This window comes from Thyridium curvatum, assembly GCF_004353045.1.
Source record: "Thyridium curvatum strain D216 chromosome Unknown NODE_1_length_1224711_cov_81.814160, whole genome shotgun sequence".
Lineage (NCBI taxonomy): Eukaryota > Fungi > Ascomycota > Sordariomycetes > Thyridiales > Thyridiaceae > Thyridium > Thyridium curvatum.
Genome location: NW_022156756.1, coordinates 917,846 through 941,720, shown reverse-complemented (window position 1 = coordinate 941,720; position 23,875 = coordinate 917,846). Strand labels below are relative to the sequence as shown.

Here is a 23,875-nt window from a genome sequence, read left to right as displayed (position 1 = left end):
CAAAGGCTGCATGTCGAAGCTCAATCACGATGCGATTTCATCTCGTCCACAATCTGCATCACATCCGCATATATCCTTGCACGATTCTGCAGACCCTTGAGGCTCCCCCAGTTCGCTCTGATGCTGCAGTAGAGCTGATACCAATTCGTGGAATGGTATGGTAGAGAGATGGGTTCCATGGCTTCCCTCTCTCGGGCGGTCTGGTGAATGAGGTCGTGATATGTGCTCGGCGGATCTTTGACCTCATTTGCGTCCCACGCGGGCAGCACCTCTGGGTAGTATTCCTTAATCACATTCCGCCGGAAATGATATTCGGCCTTGAACTCCTTTTCTGCTCTGGCCTCTTGGATCAGCTGCGCTGGGTTAAGATACGCCCATTTGGAAGGCTTTGCATGTTCGGACCACGCCTCGAAGAGACAAGGATAATCTCGCTTCAGCAGCTTGAACCACAGAGATATCGGCAGGTGCTCGAATGCACGCGACGAAAGACGCAGAGAAGCGATATCCTTGTTCGACAACAGCGGCAAAAGCAGGTATATGATGTCGGTGGGTAGTCTCAGAAAGGGATCGTGGGACGAACCGCGATACGGTGTTGGCTGTCGAAATCCGAAGGCGCTCTGCTGCGGATGGAATGCCTCGTCTCTGGATACCGCCTCCTCGCAGAGCTGCCTCAGACCGGGGACGAAGATGGGATTGCAAGCCAGGTACTCGCGACCGACATAGTGCTTCCAATCGCGGTCAATTCTACCTTCAATCGCATCTCTATGCCGGTCTACGAAGTCGTCTTCGGGGAAGGAAACGCCGCGGTGGGACATGCGCAGCCGGACCAAAGAGTCGACGTCGACGCGCCCGAAGACTCGAAGGCTCTCAATCTTGAACAGTTCGAAGCACGTTGGATGAAATGCGATGCCAAACTCGGCATCAAGCTCATCCTCCTGAAGAAATACAAGGCGTATCAGTAATTTGAAAGAAGTGAGACAGCCTGATTCAAACAAAACTGCTCACCTGAGGTAGGTCATAATAGTGGCTTGCGGTCACCTTCACAGCGCCATGCCGATTAGGAGTAAAGCGGAGTTCTGTCTCACGCCACACATGATTTGAAAGGCCAGTCAGGTGCCAGCGTGAGTGCCTCTCAAAGTCTTCATCGTCGTCTCGAGCTTCCCAATAGGGCTTCTTCGCAACGAGACACTGAATGGCGGTGCAGCCGCTCATCTCGAGTGCCGACACCCGGTCTCCATGGTATCCCGCTGCGTTGGTACAATCAGGCCCAGCAATATGCTCGTATTCCCACTGTCGAGCATACTTGATCCAGTGCTCGGGCCCCTCTGGGATCTCATCAGCCTTTGAGAGGGGCCAGAGCTGGCCGCTGGGTTCTGGGCCCCAGACTGAAAACGTCCAGGGCTTGTCATCGCCCAACGTCTCCTGTGGGGAATCATCGGCGTCCTGCATTTCCACATCTTGAGACGGAGAAGGCTCATCATCCTCGGCACTGCCTTCCGCGGCTGAATCATACTCCAGCGGATCGTCAACCACATCGCTCGAGTACTTATACGTGCTGTCATCTGAGTCCGAGTCGTAGACATTTTGGCTGTTGTACTCGTCCCGCCAGACATACTTGGTCGGACCTCGATACACCAAGCGACAGCCATCTTGCCGGCACTCGCCCCAAGACCCTCCAAGGCCGCCACACCAAGTAAGTTCCTGATTCTCGAAGTGTGTAGGCGGTCCCGAAGCAGAGTCCAATGGCTCATCTTTGGTCCTGATGCGGTTGATCTCAAAGGAGACGCCACAGATGAAACAAAAGAGCTCGTTCAAACCTAGTGAGTGGACTGTGAGGACCGGAAATAGATTGTGGCTGCAAAGTGGACTCACCCATTCTGAAAGAGGCAACCGAACGATTTGCGATGAGACTTATGGACGCCTATAAAGCTGTTATTTGATGCAATCCTACTAGCTACACGTATAATTCCACTGAAGGCTGTCATGCGAGCTTTATGGTTCTCAGTTTGACCTGGACCCCTGAAAGATGGTGGAGCATGGTTTAGGCAGTCTAGCATACTTCCTACATACAACCACACCATTGCCTGGATTCGGATCCCTCCGCCACTAGACTCTAGTCATCGCTCCACAGTCTCGGCAACCGACGAGTCTACCAGATCCTTGCCCATCATGATGAAGTACAAATCGTCCCTCAGCACCCCGCGCCAGTCCCCGTGGGCGTCGTACGGGAAGGGCGCGGTCTCGCCCGTGGGCCGGTACCCGCGCCGCCCGTACCAGGCGATCAGGTCCTCGCGCGTGCGCACGACGTCGAACTCCATCCGCGCGGCGCCCCACTCGCGGCGCGCGTACTCCTCGGCGTAGGTGAGCACCTGCTTGCCCAGCCCGGCCCCCTGCCGCGCGACGTCGACGGCGAGCAGGCCGAACCAGGCGCGCCCGTCCTCGAGCCGGCGCACGGAGCCGTGGGCCGCGATCCTGCCCTGCGGGTCGGTGCCGACGTAGACGACGCGCTCCGGGCTGGCGATGCTGGCCTTGAGGGCCGCGACGTCTGTAACGTCGATGCCGGCGTGGTCGGCCGAGAGGAAGACCTGGGTCGTCTTGTCGGCGCGGAAGGCCGTGTTGATGAGCTGCTCGAGGACCGCGGCGTCGTCCTCGGTCGCGAGGCGGAAGTTGAGGGCGGCCATGCTGCAGGGCGCTGTGAAGTTTGACAGTCTGTGCACGCAGTGTGATGCTGATTGATGGTAACAGAACCAATGTCAAGCAAGTCTTGCCGAGTCTCTTGAAGTATGCGGATGCTGTTTTGTAGCCTGCGATTACCTTGAAAGAATAGCCATCGCGTCCTCAATCCAATCCACGGCCAAGCAAGGACCGATCGATGTGAATGGAAGGGCGCGCTACTGGTCGAAATGTCAATCCTTGACAAGGGTTTGCTACGGCTACATGTAAGCAAAGCAAAGCATCGACGCCCTTCAACGACGTGACATGGCGTCCAGCTTCAGAATCTATCCACGCCCTTCTCGAGACGAATTGAGGTATTTCCTATCTTCAATATACCAATCCCTTATCCCCTTTCAGTAGGTGCGTCGCCAGATATTGGGACGTGACTTGCTCCAGTTGAGACTGACTGACCTGCCTCGAAAGTACACCCTAATGAGCTCGCAAAATGTGTGCGGCTTTGGCCATGACTTGTATTGCACCAAGGATATAAAAATATCTACATGAAATATTTGGTCCAACTCCTTATACCATGCACTAGGAAACAGTCCCAAGAGTCTGGCTTATCGCCATCAAGCAACCCCTAACGCCATCAAACACCGCAGGCCAAGAGTGCCTGCGACCCAAGTCTAGCCAACAGTCGCAGCAGGGTTGGCGGTGATGCCAAACAGGCGCAGGTTCAGGCACGCCACGATAGCCGCGCCCGTGGACGCCGGGTCGGCGAGACACGACTGGGCGCCGTTCTGGTTGAACAGCTGCAGCGCGTTGCTGCACAGCTGGACCTGCGCCGCGGCCGCGGTGCCGGCCGTCGCGCTCAGCACGTTGCACGGCTGCGGCAGCGTGGTGATGCACGGGCCGATCGCCTGGTTGAGGCAGTTGTACAGCGTCTGGCCGGCGTTGGCCGGCGCGAGGGCGCCGATCACGTTGTTGACGAGGCAGGTCGCCGTGTCGCCCACCGAGGCGAGCAGGCCCAGCTCGTTCTGGCAGAGCGGCACCTTGAGCCGCGCCGTCGTCACGTCGACGGTCGCGAGGGCCGCGCAGTCCGGCGGCAGCTGCGGGCACGCCTGGGTCGGCGTGTTGGTGCAGCCGGCCGGGGCCTGGGGCGTGGCGACGGGGAAGCCGTAGGCGTTCTGCAGGCAGTTGATGATGGCGAGGCCGTTGGTGTTGACGTTGGTGTTGAGGCAGAGCTGGACGGCCGGGCTGCCCGAGTACGGGCCCAGCGCGTCGGCGCAGGCCGCGACGTCGGCGTTGAGCGCGGACCCCGCCGAGACGTCTGCGTTGAGGTTCAGGCAGCGCTGCGGGAGGTTGGTGATGCAGGGCGTGCCGACGAGGGCGTTGTTGAGGCAGCTGACGATGGAAGGGCCGGTCAGGCTGGGCACGAGGCAGTTCAGGACGTTGCCGACGGCGGCGCCGCCAAGGGCGACTGTGCAGGCGGCGATGTCCACGACAGTAGGAACCAGAGGGCTGTTTCCAAGGTTGCGGCACGCGGGGGGGAGGGCGACGGTGCAGTACGGAGCTCCGCTGGGAGTCGTGGGAACGCAGGATCCTCCGTTTCCACCACCCGTTCCGCCATTACCTCCGCCTGTCCCCCCGCCGCCTGTGCCCCCGCCGCTTGTCCCCCCGCCGCCTGTCCCCCCGCCGCCTGTCCCCCCGCTGCCTGTCCCTCCGCCGCCTGTCCCCCCGCCGCCTGTCCCCCCGGTATTGCCTCCTGTTCCTCCCGTGCCGCCTCCAGCTCCTGTGCCTCCATTACCGCCTCCGGTTCCGCCAGTACCAGTGCCACCTCCTGTGCCACCCGCCCCTGCGCCGTTGCCCCCACCGCCAGCACCACCTGCCGGAGCCGTTCTGATGGGCGTCTCGACAACGACAGTGCCCTGTGTGCCACCAGCTTGAGGCTGAAGCGTGATTGTCTCAGTAGCTGCACCGTCGTACCCGCGCGTGATCGTCGTGTATGGCCCGGTAAATCTTTGGGCACCAGGAGTTTGCACGACAACGGTGCCAATGATCTCATTGCCTGTGGGCAAGATGGTATACTGCGTCGGCTGGGACCCTGGCGGTCCCTGCACCGTGATTGTGCGGAATAGCCTGCGGAGTGCGGGCGGCGGCGTCGCCACGATGACTAGCCCTTGCGTGTTTGTCCCTGACGGGAAGATTGTCACCGAGGTCGGGGCCGAGCCGGCGGGGCCTTCCTCCGTGATTGTCTCAAAGGTGAGGCCGTTGGTCTGCGCAGGGCCGTTGATAGCGCCTGGTGTGACCACGATGATGGTGCCGGGGCTAGTACCCGTCGGATCGATCGTGAAAGTGGTCGTGGTGGCATAGATGCCGCCCGGGACTGTCGTGGTTAGGAAGCCGTTGCGGTTGTTAGTGCGCCCATCGCCGCCTCCGTTGCCGTTTGCACCGCCAGCTCCATTGCTGCCGACCGTTCTGCAGAGGAAGACAAAGTCAGAAGAAGTACACAGGGGCAAAGTGATGTTGCACGCCTACGAGGTCTGTAGTGATTGCAAAGTCTCTGTAGACGTGAGCTGGGTATTGATGAAACGCGGCGCATCAGTGACAGTGAATGTCATGCCGTTTGGTTACGTCAGAACCCCGTTTTCGGGTACAAATCCGAGAAGAGCCAAGCCATGCAGATTCAGAGTCTCTACTGGCTGCACGTCGACTTCGGTGATGCCGTTAGGGCAATCTTGAGCCTCTCCCAACAGTGGGTGTAGACCCAGGGCCAAAGTGACCCTGAGTAGGCTGGAGGAACGCATGTCGAAGCGAGTGACGACTATGCGTTAGTAAGGAATTTCAAAGGAATGACAGCAAAAGGCAAGCCTTTTGTGAAAGAGCGTGGTGTTGGATAAAGCGTGTCTGGCCTGGAAAGGACCTGATCACGCTCCATGCGAGGCCACTTATAGCTGACTGCCGGCTCGAGGGTGTATTGTTCAAACTGGCAATTCTCCATACCAGTGATATATTATAAGCACTGGTATGAAAAATAAACATGGTCTCACCAATACTAGGTATGCCTTGCCGCCCAAGATCGGCAAGTACCGCCGCTGGTGCCCAGACCACTCGCCAAGGGCTGGGATATGACGGTCACCCATGGATACGATGATATTCCGCCCCTTGGAAAGGGCAATCGCAGGTGGCATATGATGCTTCAGTGTGTAATCTACTTCATACATGGGTGGCTAAGTCTGTTACGAACAAGATTCCATGTCGAGATTAGTGTCTCGAATCCATGTGCCGGCCGTTAGCGCTGCCTCCTTTCAGAACAAGCGTCGAAATTGGCACGAGGAGAACAGTCCCCAGACCAGTCAGACAACCCCAGTGAGGTGACGACGAGAGGAATGTACAGAATTGCCAACCGGTGGTGTTAGTGCACGCTAACTATCGCTGGAGCACTTGCACCTCACTTGCCAGAAACGGAAGAGGTTAGCCAGCTCAGAGACTGCTGTTGATCTTCTCGGTTTACGGGAAAGAGGTTTGGCTCCCAGGTTGGAAATCAATACCTGCCAAGACCGACTAAACCTACCTTCGAGATTGTAGGCAAGACCTTGATCAAAGCGGCCGATTCAAAACACCGGAATATGCCACACATTGCTTGTCTTTGGAATGGTTGACACGGCCGGCAAATTGGTGCAAGAAAGCTAAGCCGTCATGCAAAGGACAGGGGTACTCGTCACACCAGTCTGTCAGTTGTCACTAGGTATCAGTTGTCACGCCTCTGGAGCGTCATTTTACATGCCTTGTGAATGATCCCGCGTGCCTGCCGGTCACTCGTCAGAGTCTACCTGGCAATGGACCTCCCTACACCACCGTCTATCCCATTGTTGTGGAGACCTTCGGCCCCAACGGCGTGGAGGACCACACCTACCTCGTCACCCAAGTATGTCCGACTTGGCCCTGCATGCCCGCCACGGGTTTGCCCCCGGGCTTCTCTGCCTCTGTCGCTACATGCACTGCCTGCGGCCCTTCGCCCGTCACGGCCACTCTTACCGTTCCCTGTGAGGGCACTCCAGCTGTCTCCATCACGACTTACGAGCGCGTCTACGACTACTTCTGCGAGACTGGCCTTGGCCCGAGCACCTATGTCGTCACGCAGACCTGCCCGAACCAAGGGCCTTGCTCCGTCCCTGCGTCCACTATCGTCCCGCCCAACTTTACTGCTGTCCAGTCGGTTTGCAATGCTGGCTGCGGTCCAACCCCCATCACTGCTACGCTCACGGTCCCTATAACGCCGGTGGCAGTCGCGACGGGTACCGGTATTTGCCCTGGGTGCGCTGCTCCTACAGCCACGTCCCCCGTCATGGCCGGTGCGCCAAAGTCTCAGCAAAACTCGAACCTCGTTGGTCTGGTCGCTGGCCTACTGAGCCTCCCTCTTCTGGTTGCCGGCCTGCTGTGAGCAGACATCGGAGGTATCAGTGTTGCCAGAAACAAAGGTCTCCGTCAGAAGATGGAGAGTGTTTCTGGGTGTGTGTGGAGGATACTCGGAGAATGTTCTGGGCCAGCTAGATACTTGCACATAGTGTACAACTAACTTTAGACTTCTTGTCAATACTACTAGCCATTCGGCCTCTTCCACTTGAGACCTTGCACCACACTTCCTTCCCACTTGCTTCTGAGTGTGCTCCCACACTTCCATGATGGTGCCCTACACAGCCTGTTAGTGGCAGGCTAATCCGCTCGTTTGCCAACCTTTAACGGTGCTTGCAGTCATAATGGGGCGACACATCCGGGCTTGGAATGTTGCAACGCCTGCTAAGGAGCAATTGCCCCGTCCTAAGGAGATCAAGCGTTTTTGACAGCGTGACACCAGTTTGGGAAAGTCATACTCGCCCGAACGGTTTGCCCACATTCCAGAGAGCCAAACTCCGCCATCCACTAAACCTGTTCAACTCGGGGTGAACCTGACTAGCGGCAAGAACCGAGACTGTATTGGGAAACCGAATTCCACATGGCATTGCTCGCTCTGGAACAATGTCTCGTGGCAGAAACGTTTAGCAGATCGTTTACCAACTTTGTCCTGGCCCACAACTTGTAGCCTCGATCGATGGAGCGCAGATGTGCAGCGATCTTGGTTTACGGCGGAAACCATCGACCTGAACTTTGTGATAGCCTATTTCCATCTGCCCACAGAGCTCAGATGTAAAACATTACATGGAAGATGCGATTGGTTGGCGATTGTTTATGCTTCTTGATTATGGTTATCCCCCTGACTCCACAGCACAGGGCCTCCCAGTCCTCAGATTGGATATATTGATGTCGTTCATTTCAGCGTGAAATTATTGCTAAGCCGAGGAGAGGCCTTCAGATTCCAATATTATGTATAACTCTTTTTGCCAGTTCCCTGTTTTCCTTGTTGTACGACCCACTGGAATAACATCGTATGGACTTCTGTTGGTATGGAGGTGCTTTTCCTAAAGTCAACCGAGAGACAGTCGTTAATTTACTGATTTAATTTTGCAAGTGGATCAGATGATTGCCATACACCTTGGGAAGACCTGCTCCGTATGTTCTTCCCGAGCCCAACCTAAGGCCACCATCTAGTCAGATTGGTCAAACTGTACTTCACTGCTTTGGCCTGTGTGCATGCCATGCTTCCAGAAGATTTATTCAGGCCACTCTGACGAGACTTGCTGTAGACCCCATAGCAGGAAATAGCCCAACATAATCAGTTCTGGCGGGACAAGTGTTGAGAAACAAATTCACCGACATGATGAGCCCCTGGTCTGCAACAAGCCTGGGAAACTAAGTCGACAGAAAAAAAGAAAAGGCTACATGAAACATCTCGCCTAGTGCCCAGTCACTTGAGCCGGATTTATGTAGCGCGTTCCACAGAGGCGGCACGTAGACCGTTAGGCATTCACAGAAACAAACTACGTCGATGGCTTCATGCACTGAAACAGTTCGTCTCACTTCTTTTCCCAGCCCATCGCGGAACTCAGACACAACGGGTCAAGCGATATAAAATTACTAACGATACTACTAGCTTGGTCATCTATCGCTTGCTCCGCGTGCCTTTCGACAGCGGCTCAGGTGGCGAGATGATACGTCTCAATCTTTTAGCTCTCTGTCACCCTATGTTCTTGTAGTGGGCCACTGCAGATGTGGGAGTTTCGCTCCTTAGTGGAAGGACAGGGGTTACGCGTTTTGGACATGCCAGCTAGTGCATGAACATGGCAGACTTCGGGGAACGTGAGATTGACGGAGGGAAGGGCAGGTGACGCATGGAGAAAGGGAGGGGAGGGAAAGGCAGGAGATGGCGATCAGCTATGCGAACATATCGTCTGTCGTCGCACCGACCCGCTCTTCCGTCTTGGCCTCGCAGGCCATTTCGACTAGGTCGGTAGTGATATGACGGTTCGGTGGTCCCGCAAGGGAGTTGCGAGTAGTGGTTCCTTTGCTTCCCTGAATCTGTCGAAAGATACGTCTCCTTGGGCAAGCTGACCCTGAGCTCGAGACATGTTGGTGAGCGACGGAAGCCGGCCCAACATGCAACTGAGTTGGGTTCATGCCTTCCCTTGCCACCATTAGGCCGAGTAGATTGAGCAGATCTTGGGCGGACCACCGCCTCCAACGCGTTTCTTACCAGCGCTCGGAGCGGCCCGTCAGCGCGGCCGGGCTTTATGCAGCACCCGGCGTTGAGGTCTCGCGACCGGAGCAGGCCGGCCGCTAGCTAACTCTTCCTTGTCGACGGTCAACGGTGAAGGAAGGCCCAGAATGCCTGGAACAAGGAGAATGGGCATGAGCCATAGAAGGCTGGCTCGCCTCCTAGGCGAGCCAGGCATTCAACATGACTAGCGGAGACATCATTCCGTATGAGTCAACCGCTGCCTCCGAAGAGAAAGCACCCATTTGCATTGAGACGCCTCGCCTTTGGTGATCCAGAATCCGCGCTCCTTGACAATTGTTCGATTGGGCGGAGGGAGTTTATCGGCCGAGAGCTGGCGTTGACAGTGTCATGGTCTATTCCCTTACAACGTGCCATTCGGTACCGGAATGGGATAAGCGGAGGCGCATCTGCCTGCGGAGGCGCATCTGCGGATGCATATCGGATGACAAGATATGAGGAGCTGCAACTCGGAAGGATGGAGGCGCACGCATGAGGCCGACCGCGTGTTCAAAGCTCTGGAGGGGAGCCGAGTCCAAGAAGGGGCGTAGAGGATAGAATAGCAGAATACTTCTGCAGGTCCTCGCCACCCTCACGGGCCAGCCTAGCTGCCATACTTGGGTGGCGGCTCCGCGACCACGACGTCCAGAGCCGCTTCGAGATACTGTATCTCCCGCCGTGTCGACAACGATAAGCCCACAGTCACCTCCACGGCGTACCCCCTCTCGATGAAGCACGACCGAAAGCTCGGCAACAAACCCGCCAGACACTCCCCCCACCCCCAGATCCCGCAATCCCCAACCTCGACCTCGTCTCCGTCCCCCTCCGTGTTCAGCGCGCGACAGCCGCTCATGCTCCACAGCGCCTGATACGTCACGTCCACGTGCGCAGACACCTCGCCGCGCACCAGCGTGCGCTCGCGGAGTCGAGCCGTGATGCTGCGCAACTGTACGCCGGCCCCGCTGAGCCCGGGCGACGTGCGCAGGCAGATGCGCAGCGGTGGGTTCGGCGAGTGGGCGGATAAGATGGGCGGGTTGCCTGCCATGGCGAGCTCGAGGGTCATGACTGGGGTGGGCGGCGTGCGCGAGTAGGCGGGCAGCTGCTCCCCGGCGGTAAGAAGAAGCCGGTCTGGTGGCGCGGAGGGGAGTGTGCTGCCGGCGCTAAGGCTGGCGGTGCTGTGAGAAGACGCAGACTGAGACGGAGGCTGGGGCAGGGACGGAGTTGGTGCGTTAGCGGGACGGAAGGAGAACTCGGCGCGGGCCTTGTGCGAGCGATGCAGGATGCCAGGTCGGTGGGCGCGGGCGACAATGGAGTAGGCGATCTTGATCTTGACGCCGGCGGAGGCAATGTTGAGCGAGGGCGGGAGGAGACGGGCCGATTTGGGACTTGGGCAATAGTCGGGCGCATGGTCGGGGAGCTGGAAGGTGAAGGGGGCGGAGAAGGTGGCGTCGCCGTGCTCGGTGATGGTGGACAGCTTCGGCTGGATTGCTTGTGACAGATTGAGAAACTGCTTCGTCGTTAGATTGAACCCCTTCCACGCCCGGAATACAAGTTTGGAGCGCCTCTCACTGTCTTGTGCTCCTGCTTCAGTTTGGGCACTGGAAAGATGGAATTGTCCTCGCTCTCAAGCCCCATCATCGGCATGAAAGACAGTTTGACTTCACCCCGGAGCGAGACGCTGATACTAGGAATGTTCCCCAGCTGGCCGGCGCACGTCTGGAGCTCTACACAGCCGCGGACAACCTCCAGAGGACTGAAATAGTCCCCGTTGGCCGGAGTGTCGACCTTGATGGCCACCTTCATCGTGATCGTGAGTGCTTAATAACCCGAGTGCCGCCGGGGCGTAGGCGCTGATAGAAGATGGTTGACTTTGGCCTTCATTATATCACGATCCGCCATACCATTTCCTGTCCGTGTGCAAATTGGGGGGGTCCACCGCCAGGTTCTGCTGGCATGAGGTCACCAGTGACAAGTTGTGTGTCGCGTTCCGGGCCTTCGACTCGGAAGCTGCCGGGAGCATCATGGCAGAGGACGGCTAAGTCGGAAGAACAAGCAGTCGCTCCCTCTCCGTGTCGACATACCACTCGTGACTGCTCATACCACTCGTGACTGGCCGGGTACTGCAGGCTGCTATGTGGGAGTGACGTAGGGTTCAGGGGCCTCGGAGGTGCTTTGTCGCGCTTATCCTTGGTCGCAACATGAAACGTACCGGCACCAGGAATGTCTCTCATCGAGGTCACCGTGGGCAGCAATGTGAGTCCGCAGAATCGTCACCGCTCATTCATTGCGTCTGCTTAGGAGGGCAAATGTCCCTCCCTATTGGCTCGGGAATCTCGGCTAGGCCGGATGTGCCGGCTAAACCTTAACGTCCTTCATGGCTCACCTGATGCCTGTACGCAAAGTCAATCTTTTCCTACTCCTCTAACGCTATATCAGGCCAGCATTTCCAGCCGCCGCAGCCGGTTGACTTTCGGTGCTTCCCGTATTGTGGCTTTACCCGTGTGCACACCACCATGTCCGCCTCATTGGAGGCCCCGGTCCTGCGGCGAAAGCGAGTGGTGAAGGCGTGCGACACGTGCCGGGGCATGAAGTCCAAGTGCGACGGGAAGCATCCCTGCGGCCGGTGTGAGGGCTTTGGCTACCAATGCGCTTACTCGAAAACGGATCGGAGAAAACACAAGTCACATCTTCGAGGGCATGAGCCACTGCCGGGCTTGGACGCACCGCCTCAGCACCACACCACCCAGCAAATACTGATGGTCAAGGACACCATATGCGAACTAGAGGATGCAATTGCCGGCTATGGGAAGCTCATTCAGGACACTGTGCCAAATCTTGCGGAGCCCGGCCGAAGCGAGCTGCTGAGCAAGCTTGCACCCGTCCAGGACCGCGTCGAGCAGGCGCTCGCCCGGGTGACCCGGGTCCACTCCGCAGAAACGGTTTCCCCTGGCAGACCAGTGTGGCCCATATCCATCCCGCCGTCGCGCGGATCCTCGAACTCTCAGAGATATCTCGGAGAGGTTAGCGACGTGCGCTTCTTCAACCTCGTCAAGACGGTTCTACAGAAGAACCTTCCTGAGCGAGTCGACGACGGCATCGATAGCTACGAACAAGACGATCCTGTCTCCGACGGTCCTACCCCCAACGACATGGAGTTGCCGAGCCCGGAATTGGCGGATCTGTATCTGGAAATCTACTTTTCAACCATTCACATCGCCTACCCTTTCATCCCAAGACGGGCTTTCACCGAGTCTTGGGTTAAATTCCGCGACTCGGGGGCATCGGAGGATATCGACAACTACTGGTTAGCCACTCTTTGTAGGTTCTTCTACATAGTAGCCCCTCTTGGACGGTGGTTGAAGTCTTGTGTTGACAAAGGGAGCAGATATGCTCTTCGCCATCGGCGCCTACTACCGGTCGTTTCCCGACAACCAGAGCAAGGGGGACCACGAGCGGTACTTTTTCTCGGCTCTGACTTTGTCCAACAGGGAATGCACGGAGAGATCTGCCAACTTTGTGATTTTTTTGCTGACTCAGTGCTTCTACCTTCTGGCCGTGTGCCGAACAGATAGGTTTGTCCAACATTAGCAGTCTTCCACGTTGGGCAGCCCGCGCTTATTCATGGCTACTAGGTGCTGGAACACGCTCGGCCATGCTGTCCGTGTTGCACAAAGCATTGGGTTGCACGTTGAGATGGACCCGTCCAAGGTGCATAGGGGCAAAGCCTTGGGGAAGGCCGAGATGAGGCGCAGACTGTGGTACTCGCTCTACGTCCTCGACCGACTCCTCTCGTTGCAGCTCGGCCGGCCTCCCGCTATCCACGACGACGACTGCCACCTCTCGCTGCCGGCAGAGAGACATGAAGAAGAAGAGGATGACGAGAACGGCCATACCCATGTCCAACTCTTGGCCGCCGATGCACTGTCGACGGGAAGTTACTTCTTGGCCGTGATTGCTTTATCACGCATCATTGGCTACGTCCTGCGGGGCCTGTACAGTCCACACCAAAGGGGAAGGGCTGAAGAGGGGCTGCATAACACCAAGGCGATGGACGCGCAGCTGCTGGACTGGAAGAGGAACCTGCCGCGGACGCTGCGGTTCGACTTCGGCCACGCCTTCGAGACGTCGGCGGTGTTCAAGAGACAGCGAAATATGCTGGCTATCAAGTTCCACCACCTTCGCGCCCTCATCCACCGGCCCTACCTCTGCCTGCCGTCCCTCCGCCACCCAGACGAGCCAACGTCCGCCGCCCCGCCGCCAGGCAACCTTGAAAGCTTCACGATTGCCCAGTACGAGAAGACGTGCATCTTCGAGGCCCAGAAGACGGCTCAGCTGCTGCACAAGGTAAGCGACAAGAAGGAGCTGGTGCACGACTTCCCCTGGTGGCAGATGATCTCGTGCCTCATCTGCGCGAGCTCTATCCTCGTGGTGGCGGGCATGTTCGCGCAACGCGGAGAGGACGACGTGGACGTGGCGGCGCTGAACAACGATGCCGAGACGTGCATGAGGGTCTTTGAGGCGCTGAGTGCCCAGTCGGAGGGCGCCAGGATAGCCAGGGACATGATGTCGAGGCTCCGGGAGCGTGGCGAGAAATGGAGTAAGTCCCTCCCCCAGACACGCACCAGACGCCGCTGCTAAAACGCTGGTTGAAAGGTTCCATGGAGCGTGATTCGCAGGGTCAGGTCCCGAATGACAATGTTTCTATGGGTGCACCGGAGGAAATCCACATGCCCGTGCCCGTCGGCCCGGGCACCGATCAGGCTCCGTTCCTTGAACAGTGTGCTCCTTCGCCTGGGGCGTTCGGAAACTTTCTCCCTGATGCTCAGGAGTGGCCATCTGAAATTTTCGATTCCATGGCCTGGTCGGCCCAATTCTTCGGTACAGCAGCCGCGGAGTCGCTTGATCTGATGTAAGTCAAACTGGCCGAAGAGGGACTCGGGTCGCATCAGACGGTACCAGTGGCTTGGACAACCCTCCCTGGGGTTTTAAGGTACAATGGAGTCGAAAAGAGTTGTAAAGCCGCTCCATGAGTACCATGAGTACTTATGTGTTTGTATGTTGAACCACGAGGAGGTGCATAACAGGGGTCATGACGGCTGGCTACGAACAGCTATTGCGAGCAGACTTGGATCTGGTTTGTGGACCACTAACATTGAATAATTCAATCCATCAATCAGCCTCATCTGACCCCTATGTGCGCGGTTACATTCACTGGTACGCAACTTGGATCCTACGTCTCGCCAGGACCATAGGTAAGCCAGTAACATAAAAAGGCCTCAATCTCAATTTCAATCATGAAGGCTATGTCTTGAGCTTGGACGGGAAGCGGAAGCTTTCGCCAGCGTAGACACACGGCTTCCCCAACGCCTTCAGTTCGGCCTCGATATCAAGAAGCCGGTTGTACTTGGCAACGCGCTCCCCCCGACACGGAGCTCCCGATTTCAGGTGGCCGGTCCCGAGAGCTACGGTCAAGTCTGCAATAAAGTCATCCGTCGTCTCTCCCGAGCGGTGGGACACAAAGACGCCCCAGCCGAGACTGAAGGCCAAGTTTGCGCTGGCCGACTGCATTAGCCACAACTTTCCTGCTTCTCTCGAGGGCCGGCAGACTTACGCTTCGATAGCTTCGCTGACGGTACCGATCTGGTTGACCTTCAGCAGCATGGAATTGCATGCCTTCCTCTCGTCCGCCATGCGCACACGCTCAACATTCGTAACGAGGAGGTCGTCGCCCACCAGTTCTATCCCGCAAGTCTTGTTAAACTCGGTCCAAGAATCCCAGTCGTCCTCGGCAAACGGGTCTTCCAGGAGCACAATGGGGTATTGACCATTGACAAGCCCCTGGTACAACTGCTGCATCTGCTGGGGGCTGCGCCTGTCGGCTGTCTTGTCCTTGAAGCCGAGGTCGTAGACGCCGTCCCGGAAGAATTCGGACGACGCTGGATCAATTGCGAAGGCGATCTTGCCCGTGTAGCCGCTGCTCTTGACTGCAGCGGTCAAAAGATCGAGTGCCTCTTCCGGCTTAGTTATCGGGGGCGCAAAGCCGCCTTCGTCGCCGACTCCGGTCGCTGGCCTATGTTCAGCTTCACAACGTGCACCAAATAGGCGACTTGAGCTCTCAACTTACCGGGGGAGCCGAATTTCTCCACAAGAATCTTCTTCAGCGCCTGGTATACCTCCGACCCCATACGCATCGCTTCCTCGAACGACGTGGCTCCGACCGGCGCAATCATGATCTCCTGAAACGCCATCGTGTTGCCCGAGTGCACGCCCCCATTCAAGACGTTGAAGAAAGGCACGGGCATGATATAGGGGCCCTTGTCGGCGCCCGCCTCTCGGCGGAGGAATTCGTAGAGCGGTTCTCCCTGCCCATCATCTCCGTCAGCCCACATGCGCTACTGTCACTGCACGCCGTCCAACTCGCGGGGAACATCCTACCGAAGCCGCAGCGGCCAGCCGCGCAAAGGCCATGCTGACCCCCAGGATGGCATTGGCGCCGAGCCGCGCCTTGTTGGGCGTCCCGTCCAGCCGGCACATGAAAGCGTCCAGGTCGCGTAGCTGCATGCGGGCGTCGAACTGCTCCCGCACCAGCGCCGGCCCGATGGTCTCGCGCACGTTGGCTACGGCATTGGCCACGCCCTTGCCGCCAAAGCGCGAGGCGTCGTGATCGCGCAGCTCGACGGCCTCGTGCTGGCCGGTCGAGGCACCCGAGGGGACGAGGGCACGGAATTTGCCTGATTGGGTACGGTGAGCTATGGAGGGAGCTTGGGTTTGGGCCTTGCTCTGTTCGTTCTCTTACCGAGTTCTGTGTCAAGCTCGACTTGGACGGTCGGGTTGCCTCGAGAGTCGAAGCGCTGCGCTGCACTTACGGCACGGATCATGTTGAAAGGCAGTAGTGAATGCTGAGGTGTTTGGAAAGAAATGTAGATAGCAAGTAGGTAAGCTAGAGACGGCAGGCGTTTTTACTGTGATTGAACTTCTCAGGTGTTGGGCTTTCAATTGGGTTAACACATGCGAAGAACCAATTGCAAAGAATTAGAGTCTTGATTCAAGGAAATGATACAAAAAAGCGTTCATTCTCAAATAATGATGTAAGAGACTAAATATCCCATGCTACTACCGCTGTAAGTTCTACTATGAACCAACATCAGGAAAGATATCAGCTGAGCTCCTTTTAACACGAAAGATCAAGCTATTTTTGAAGCTTTCCTTGGTGGATCCAGACAGCCGCGAATGCGACAGGTACATGACGTGATGCCCTCGTCCGGTACTGCCGGAGCAGGGCCGCTTGAAGGTAGGTAGATACGGGTACTTCCGTAGGCAATTTACATCAAAGCAGACACATAGAACACTTCTCCGGAAGTATCCGTCCCACAATTTTGTCAAGCTTTGTGTGTAGTCAATTGTGGCGTGGTCGACAAGCAACTGGGACCGAGTCAGTCTCCAGGAACGGGCGGCAATCCCGGGTATGGCGGTCCAGCGGTCTATCACCAAGATCCCCCCCTAGCAACCCTACTGCCTGCGCCTTACCTGAAATGGCTCCTCCCATCTCCTTGGTGGAAGTGTGAGTAAGTGATACTAGGGTGAGCTTCTCTCGTAAATACCATTTTGGCGGCAAGGTATTGGGCGAGTATCACAGAACATGCAGGCACCGACCAGATCTCTCGTCTGAAAACTTTGGCTATTGATGATAAGTGCTATCTCAACTCTCGATATGCCAAATACTGCGTGGCTTGCAGAGCTCTTCCATGAGTTATTCGCACACATGTCGTTATGGAGCAGCATGCAGAGACTGTCCAGGTCGTTCTTGTGGACTGGTTTGTTGGACGATGAAGATGGAAAGGAAGCCTTTCGGTTACTCAACAACACGTTGCGAAACCCCTTTCTAATCGCTAACGATATGTATATGTATCTGCTCCGTTCCCGTTGCCGTTTCTGTGGTCTGTGACTGTTTCCCTGGTACCTCAACAGACTCACCGATTAGATCATATCAACTACACCATCGCAGAAGAGGGTGCGTCGGCCTCCATTTCCAGCTCCATCAGGTTGCAGTCCGACTCGACACCTTTCTCTGTGTTCGTATCGAGGCAACCGTGCAACATTAGCAGCCCTGTGGCATTTGCATTGAAAACCGTTCTATCCAGGTGTTAGCGCATTTTCAATCTTTCATCGTCCAAAGCGCCAAACGGCAGCTTGGAAAGGGTCAGGCTCACCCTGAACATGTCCATGTTTCCTTCATGGTCAAGCTTATTTGGGTGAAATCAAATTGAAACTCCGATCCAGTATCGTTGCACTTGGACCATCCCTCTCCTAGCTTCGCCAGGTCAACGTTCTCCGCCATGCATTGCACAGTCGTGTTTGTTGCTGAGTAGTAGGATTTGAAGCCGAATGTGCCCATTGAACCGCCATTGTCCCAGTCGTAGACTTTCATCACGAAATCGTCAATTCTCCAAAAAGGAGTAGACTGGGAGCTTTGAGTGCAGTTGTCCGCCGCATGTTGAACGAGGTCGCCGTCCAAAGCTCGGTCCAATTTAGATGTTGTTGAACGAGCCAGGTTGCCTCCGCAGAAGAGAGCTACCAGATAGGTGGCTGGGCGCATCTTGTCCGCGAACTTCGAAACGAGCCTCTTTTTAAGATTTGAAATTCACTTACGAAATTTTCATCGCGCCTCGGGGCGTATTGCGCGGGTCCTGGACGTGAATGAAATACCCGGCTTTCATGTCGCCAAATGCCCGTATCATATTATCACAACATGGATTGCCGAACCTTTCGGCTAAACGGCAAGGGCATTACGGAACGTGCAACGCCATCAATCTAATTGGATCGTCATTGGTGTCATTGGGTAGATGAAGGCTGCGGGGGATTACATGGATAATCTTGCAGTTGCTCGCGAGCAGTAGGCGTACGAGTACTATGAACGGTGAAACCGTCCCAACTACCGAGACCAATCCTTCGACTCTCCATGTTAAACAAGCTATATCTGCCGCGACCATTCAGAGGAATCAGACAATCTATCGCAATAGCACCCCACACGGTTCTCATTGGACACAACGGGAAACTGCAGACACCCAGTCCACTCATTGCTCGAGAAACTGGTTGGAGCCATATTGAACGGAATGGGGACACAATTGCCACCCACTCGCGCCAGCAGTACAGTACTTGCCTTACAAAAGTCCCGTAGACCCGACATGTTTGTGCTATTGCAGTTAGAGAAAGTAGCCTCTTTCTCAACAAAACGGGTGCGGTAACTGACCAAACATGCGGTCTATCTGGAGTGCTTCCTTCCTATTCCTCCCCTCGGTCCTCGCGGGTGTCGTAGCGAGGGGAGATTGGAGATCCAAGGTGGACGTGTAAGTGTTTCGGACTCGTCATCTGAGCAACGGTGACTCATGGACATTGTACTAGGCAACGCAATGGCTTCTACCCCCTGGACGTTGTCGACAAGCTGGAGGAAACAACCATGGACAAGGTCGACGAATACATGACCAAGAAGATTGCCGCAGGCAAGAACAACGGCTGTACGCTGGAGACGGCGGGTGTACGGCGGGAGTGGTACGTTTGATCATTTCGACTCTTTATCACTAGGTCGTGCTCTGACACTTTCCCACAGGGGCGACATGACTGACGAGCAGCGATCCGACTTCATCAACGCCGTACTCTGCCTGATGAAGGCGCCGTCTCAGGCACCCCAGGACAGGTTCCCGGGAGCTCGAAGCCGGTACGACGATTTCATGGCATACCACATGACGAATGCCGGGTCTCTGCACGACACAATTGGCTTGTTCCCAGCTCATAAGTACTTCCTCCTTGCGTACGAGACCGCTCTTCGGAAGGAGTGCGGCTACAAAGGATACCATCCGGTTCGTTTTCCCTCCGTGAATATTGAGCATTTGCCGCAGAAGAAAGTTGTTGACAGCAATTTGCACAGTACATGAACTACGATCGCTACACCAAGGAGCCGACAAAGTCAGCCCTGTTCAATGGAAACGCGACGAGCATGGGCGGCAACGGCGCGCCGGATCCGAAGTACGTCGGCCTTCGCACGGGTGCCGGCATGATCAAGTCCGCCGGCGGAGGTGGATGCGTCACCGAAGGACCTTTCAAAGAGTTCGTAATTTCATTTCATTCACCCAGGTCCCCGGCCATTGGATCTGTCTAGGGTTGACTGACTTTTCCTCGCTAGCTACATGGCCACCGTCGGCCCCGGCGCCCCCATGATGCCCGATGTGCCTAAGAATCCCATCGCAGGCGGCGGGGGCTACAACCCGCGGTGCATGCGCCGCGACGTCAACGCCGAGGCGGCGCTCGGCGCCACGGCGGACCGCTCGTACAACCTCATCATGAAGTCGCAGACCATCAACACCTTCTACAACACGCTGCTGACGCCGCCCCGCAACGCCAGCGACCCGTACAACTGGGGCGTCCACACCGCGGGCCACTACATCGCCGGCGGCGACCCCGGCGGCGACCCCATGGTCTCGCCCGGCGATCCGATCTTCTACTTCCACCACGCCATGCTGGACCGGCTTTGGTGGATCTGGCAGATGCAGGACCCCGACACCCGCGTGACTGCCCAGGTGAGTCTCGGGGGCGGGGGCGGAGCGAACAGAAAACTTGATCTCAAGTGGCTCATCCCCGATGTGATTCCGGTCCTGGAGGCGCACGATGGGCTGGGTGGGCATGGAGGAGCATTCTGCCATGTGTACGTTTAGCCATTGAGGCCAGGTTGAGTGTGCAGGCGGTTGGTCGCTCGTTTAGCTTGCTTGGACAATTTCGTCTGAAGTTGTTCCCTACTATATCAATCATAAATCTTGGAGTTTGTCTCCATGAACGAGACATGGTATACTTTGAGTCATAGATTAAGAGGCTTGTCGTTTGGTTGAGCCGACTCGTGACAGACATCCAAACCTATGGGGCGACTGAGTGAATTTGTGGGCGTACGCCACGTGGGCTTTATTAGCTTCCACAGTAAGGAAGCGCTCAGCTTGTTTGATTATCTCCTGCGGGTCGTTTTCGATACCTATGCTTGAGGGCTGGCGCTGGGTCTGGGTTCGGTCGTTGTCAGTGCCGACGTTCTCGTCGTCAGTCGCGTCGGCCAGCGACGCGTCAGGTACGCGTTGTGGGGCAGTCTGGGCGGCATCCGACGACGATGGGCGTCGTCGCCGGCTCCGCAAGCCTTCGCGGACGGTTGCAGACATGTCAGCTAGGTAATAGGGGCCTGCTGATCACGGTCCTGTTGTCGCGTAAAATAAGGGCTGATGCATCGTGGTAGCCGGGGCACTTCCGGCCCGTACGACGACCTGTAAAACGCAGCGCGAACAGTCAGCTTGCTCCGGGCCGGCGACCCAGATGGAGGAGGAACGCACACTGTCCACAGGCTGGTGTAGCCTTGTCGCACTGCAGAAGGGAAAGCCTGGTCAGCATCGTCGCCTTCGTTTGCACCGCAGCATGCGATCAGATCACATCAGATCATGGCTGGACTACGGGGGGAGTCCGCACCCGCCTCTTCTTGGCGCGGCACAGGGCGCAGCTTGCTGACGGTCGGCCGCAGTAAACCATGATCAACCGCGCGTCAGTGTATCGAAGTCTAGGTGCGCCGTGCTGGATTGCTCTTGTCTGAGGATGGAGCGTTTCAACGAGAGACGGTGGGCCAAACTCAGAAAAGATTGGCGAGGTTAGGCGCCGCAGGCGTAAAGAACAGGTCTGTCAGGCCTGTAGGTTCAGGACCCGCCCCTGGCTCCGAAAGCGGCTTCAGTGATTTCCCTGCGTTGCACCGCAGTACTAAGCAGCCCGGGCAACAGCCAGGATTGCACGTAACAACAGCTTCTTAATTTATTCTCTCATATATACTCTCTATCTTATTACACCTATCCACTAGATTCTACATATACATCTATTTTTACATAGTGACATCCGTATCTATCCACCTGACTCCCTATAGCATACTTGCACTTGGATTGTTTCACACCCTTTAAAAGCATAGACTTTTCAGCAATTGATGCTCCTTGTAGCTGCCCAAGGAAAGCATCAGAGCGACACACAAGATACAACACAGCAGCGAGTGTTTTCATATTTCTTTCCTTGAAGGGTAGTACAAGTGGACTGTCCCTCTGGCGGCGATTCAGGATGAATATGTAGACTGCAGTGACAGCGAGTACGACGAGCATGACGGCCAGAATGACTACACTGGCGATGCTGCAACCGTTGAATGTGTTCCACGTGATGGCGTTGTTGAAGGGTACGTTAGCCAGTAGAATAGGCAGGAACTCGCCGAGTATCGTTGAGAGGGCCAACAGGGCAGGGAGTTTCTGGCGCTCAGCTAGGTACATGGTGAGCCCTGTGTATGGGTTCGGAGAGAGCGGCATGAGAATGGATTGATTGGGATCCATGGCGTGCTGGCACATATTCCAGACTGGCAGTATCGTGGCGAGTTCTATGTCTTGAGCATTATCAAACGTGAGCGACCGCTGTGTGGGATATTACTAACCGGCAAAGATCGAGCTCCAGGAAGAATGCACGACAACACCAAAGGCTGTGAATAGGAAGCGGACACCAAAATGGCTTTGTGAGTCCATGAACTCTTCGAACCCAGTATCGTCATAAGTAAGGCGGTAGTAGAGAATTAGAACCATAAGGCCGACAACAAATGCGCTGAAAGCACCGATCTTTAACAGCATTAAGGAACCGACAGAAGTCTGTTTGGATCGTTGTTGCTGGCCCTCGACTTGCTCAGGGATGTAGCTAGTGGTGTCCTCATCTCCTGGCTTTTCACAGGCCCTGAGTGGCAGCACTGGTTCTTGTACCTCGAGGGTATCATCGTCACCTATTACCGTTATGCCATACTCGCTTTGGCCAACTGGGGAGGCTGCATATCCCAACTTGAATCGGCGCTGGCCCAGAGTCTTGACAGCACGAGAAATCGAAAAAACCCCGTCTTTCTTCAGTGGGATCTGGCGGATTGTTCTCGTGAGCTGTGAGCTCAAAGATAGACTCGCAATGCCGAGGATCGAACGAGGATCGTACCACAGGCCGAAAGACCGTTTTCGAACAACAATAAACATGTAAGCGAACAGGGCGATGGACATGATCGCTAGTAGGGCCTGCATTGCCCTTACCACTGGAGTTGCTACCTGCAACGTAGCGGTACACTGCTTTTTCCAGTCATGCAAGCAGTCGCCCTGAAGCGTGAGGCCCACGGTCTCTGCCGCGAGAGGCGTCAGCAGTGTTGAGACCCAGACCAAGAGCGTCGATAATGCGACAGCGACATGACCGATGAAGGCCCCTGCAACTGCCCGGAAGAGCCCCTTGGGTCCGTCATAATGGAGCAGTAGTGTGTCTGATGCCGTACTGCCCTCTTCGGTACTCAGCTGCGCGAATGGCTCAAGGCTCTTGGTGTCTAATTCTATGATCTTCCAGGGGATGGCAAAGAGGACAGCAGCCAAAACAGGCAGGAATGTGCCGATGAAATACACCGTCGAAGACGACAAGCTCCCACTATCCGCTCTTGACAACCAGCCGATACCGGGGCCCGGTGCTCCTGGTGAGGGTGTGCTCGAACTGCGTGCTTTTATGACAGTATCTGGACTCTCGTCTACCGTGCACTTGGATGGCTTGCAGCTTGATCTCATTTCAGCACGAACCGCCATCAGTTCGAGGGACGTCGCCACATGTGAAGAGTCCCGCAGGGCATGAACATCCCTCGCGACTGCTCTTGGTGAAACACTTCGTTCTGGAAGCGCCATAGTTGCCGACTCCAGGAGGATGATAAGAGCGACATTGATGCCGAGCAAGATGACTAGAGTGGGGTACTTCAGCGAGAGTGGCTTCCATCGTGCTTGTCGTTGCTGACTTCTATTAGTAGCTTTCTTGGCGTGATTGAAAAGAGCCCAACAGAAAAGGGCGAGAAGGACCAAGAGGGTAGGGATAAGGGTGAGCAAAGCCACATTGGTAGACCGCTGAGGGACAGTAAGGGTCAGGGTGCCGTTGCTACTCTTGTCGGTGTCGCTGGCTCTGCTCATCACGTCCATGTTGATGGCTACAAGAATATCAAATCAATGAACACATCAAACTGTTGACGAGAGAACAGGATCCTGATCCAATCTAGAGATTTGGAAAATACAGAGGGCATACCTTGCGCTTTATCTTCTCTTGGTTTCCCTGCCAAGCCACCTCATGACGTGTTGGGGCTGAGGTGCATGTGCACTGCCCAGCTAATAACGATGCTGGCCAGTCGCAGCCATAGGGGGAATAGCGTGAGGCGAATTGATTGAATAGGTAGAGAGGCTTGGTTTGGCGATTTTACAGGCTGGTAAGGCAAAGACCCATATTACGGACCGCTAGGATCATTCGCTCCTCGTTCCCCGTCATTTCCAACTGCCGAGAGGGTCGTTTTGAAGGCTCATCAGGTTCGATGGAGAGTATTATCAGAGAAAGAGATATAGAACAGAAATCTACCATTGCGGGCTCACACTCGTTTGGAAGGAGTCATCTTCTGAGACGAGGAAGCCCGAGGACCTTCTTAGGTACTGAAATGACGGCTTACATGATTATAGAACATTGTCCGCGAAGCCG

The 23,875-nt window shown here is 56.1% G+C and overlaps 10 protein-coding genes across 10 annotated transcripts; 3 read left to right on the top strand and 7 right to left on the bottom strand.

Annotated features, from left to right (window-relative positions):
* Positions 1-20: 20 nt before the first annotated feature.
* Positions 21-1,876, bottom strand: E0L32_000301 (uncharacterized protein; the record flags this gene model as incomplete). Its single annotated transcript, XM_031137263.1, has 3 exons — positions 21-935; positions 1,006-1,829; positions 1,873-1,876. The coding sequence occupies 3 exons, from the start codon at positions 1,874-1,876 to the stop codon at positions 21-23; spliced, it is 1,743 nt and encodes a 580-aa protein (XP_030997678.1).
* Positions 1,877-2,117: 241 nt separating this feature from the next.
* Positions 2,118-2,681, bottom strand: E0L32_000300 (uncharacterized protein; the record flags this gene model as incomplete). Its single annotated transcript, XM_031137252.1, has 1 exon — positions 2,118-2,681. One exon carries the CDS (start codon positions 2,679-2,681, stop codon positions 2,118-2,120), a length of 564 nt encoding a protein of 187 aa, XP_030997677.1.
* Positions 2,682-3,341: 660 nt separating this feature from the next.
* On the bottom strand, positions 3,342-5,276 carry E0L32_000299 (uncharacterized protein; the record flags this gene model as incomplete). The annotated part of the gene is made up of 2 exons (XM_031137241.1): positions 3,342-5,133; positions 5,194-5,276. 2 exons carry the CDS (start codon positions 5,274-5,276, stop codon positions 3,342-3,344), a joined length of 1,875 nt encoding a protein of 624 aa, XP_030997676.1.
* Positions 5,277-5,695: 419 nt separating this feature from the next.
* Positions 5,696-7,099, top strand: E0L32_000298 (uncharacterized protein; the record flags this gene model as incomplete). The annotated part of the gene is made up of 2 exons (XM_031137228.1): positions 5,696-5,714; positions 6,411-7,099. The coding sequence occupies 2 exons, from the start codon at positions 5,696-5,698 to the stop codon at positions 7,097-7,099; spliced, it is 708 nt and encodes a 235-aa protein (XP_030997675.1).
* A 2,812-nt stretch (positions 7,100-9,911) lies between these two features.
* Positions 9,912-11,110, bottom strand: E0L32_000297 (uncharacterized protein; the record flags this gene model as incomplete). Its single annotated transcript, XM_031137217.1, has 2 exons — positions 9,912-10,814; positions 10,877-11,110. The coding sequence occupies 2 exons, from the start codon at positions 11,108-11,110 to the stop codon at positions 9,912-9,914; spliced, it is 1,137 nt and encodes a 378-aa protein (XP_030997674.1).
* A 710-nt stretch (positions 11,111-11,820) lies between these two features.
* E0L32_000296 (uncharacterized protein) lies at positions 11,821-14,220 on the top strand (the record flags this gene model as incomplete). The annotated part of the gene is made up of 4 exons (XM_031137206.1): positions 11,821-12,611; positions 12,670-12,879; positions 12,940-13,904; positions 13,961-14,220. 4 exons carry the CDS (start codon positions 11,821-11,823, stop codon positions 14,218-14,220), a joined length of 2,226 nt encoding a protein of 741 aa, XP_030997673.1.
* Positions 14,221-14,608: 388 nt separating this feature from the next.
* On the bottom strand, positions 14,609-16,185 carry E0L32_000295 (uncharacterized protein; the record flags this gene model as incomplete). Its single annotated transcript, XM_031137195.1, has 5 exons — positions 14,609-14,861; positions 14,919-15,372; positions 15,432-15,699; positions 15,743-16,056; positions 16,104-16,185. The coding sequence occupies 5 exons, from the start codon at positions 16,183-16,185 to the stop codon at positions 14,609-14,611; spliced, it is 1,371 nt and encodes a 456-aa protein (XP_030997672.1).
* A 1,113-nt stretch (positions 16,186-17,298) lies between these two features.
* Positions 17,299-17,903, bottom strand: E0L32_000294 (uncharacterized protein; the record flags this gene model as incomplete). Its single annotated transcript, XM_031137184.1, has 2 exons — positions 17,299-17,440; positions 17,518-17,903. The coding sequence occupies 2 exons, from the start codon at positions 17,901-17,903 to the stop codon at positions 17,299-17,301; spliced, it is 528 nt and encodes a 175-aa protein (XP_030997671.1).
* A 659-nt stretch (positions 17,904-18,562) lies between these two features.
* On the top strand, positions 18,563-20,016 carry E0L32_000293 (uncharacterized protein; the record flags this gene model as incomplete). The annotated part of the gene is made up of 5 exons (XM_031137173.1): positions 18,563-18,654; positions 18,710-18,856; positions 18,915-19,164; positions 19,233-19,411; positions 19,488-20,016. The coding sequence occupies 5 exons, from the start codon at positions 18,563-18,565 to the stop codon at positions 20,014-20,016; spliced, it is 1,197 nt and encodes a 398-aa protein (XP_030997670.1).
* Positions 20,017-20,163: 147 nt separating this feature from the next.
* On the bottom strand, positions 20,164-23,331 carry E0L32_000292 (uncharacterized protein; the record flags this gene model as incomplete). Its single annotated transcript, XM_031137162.1, has 3 exons — positions 20,164-20,525; positions 21,273-21,737; positions 21,792-23,331. 3 exons carry the CDS (start codon positions 23,329-23,331, stop codon positions 20,164-20,166), a joined length of 2,367 nt encoding a protein of 788 aa, XP_030997669.1.
* Positions 23,332-23,875: the final 544 nt, after the last annotated feature.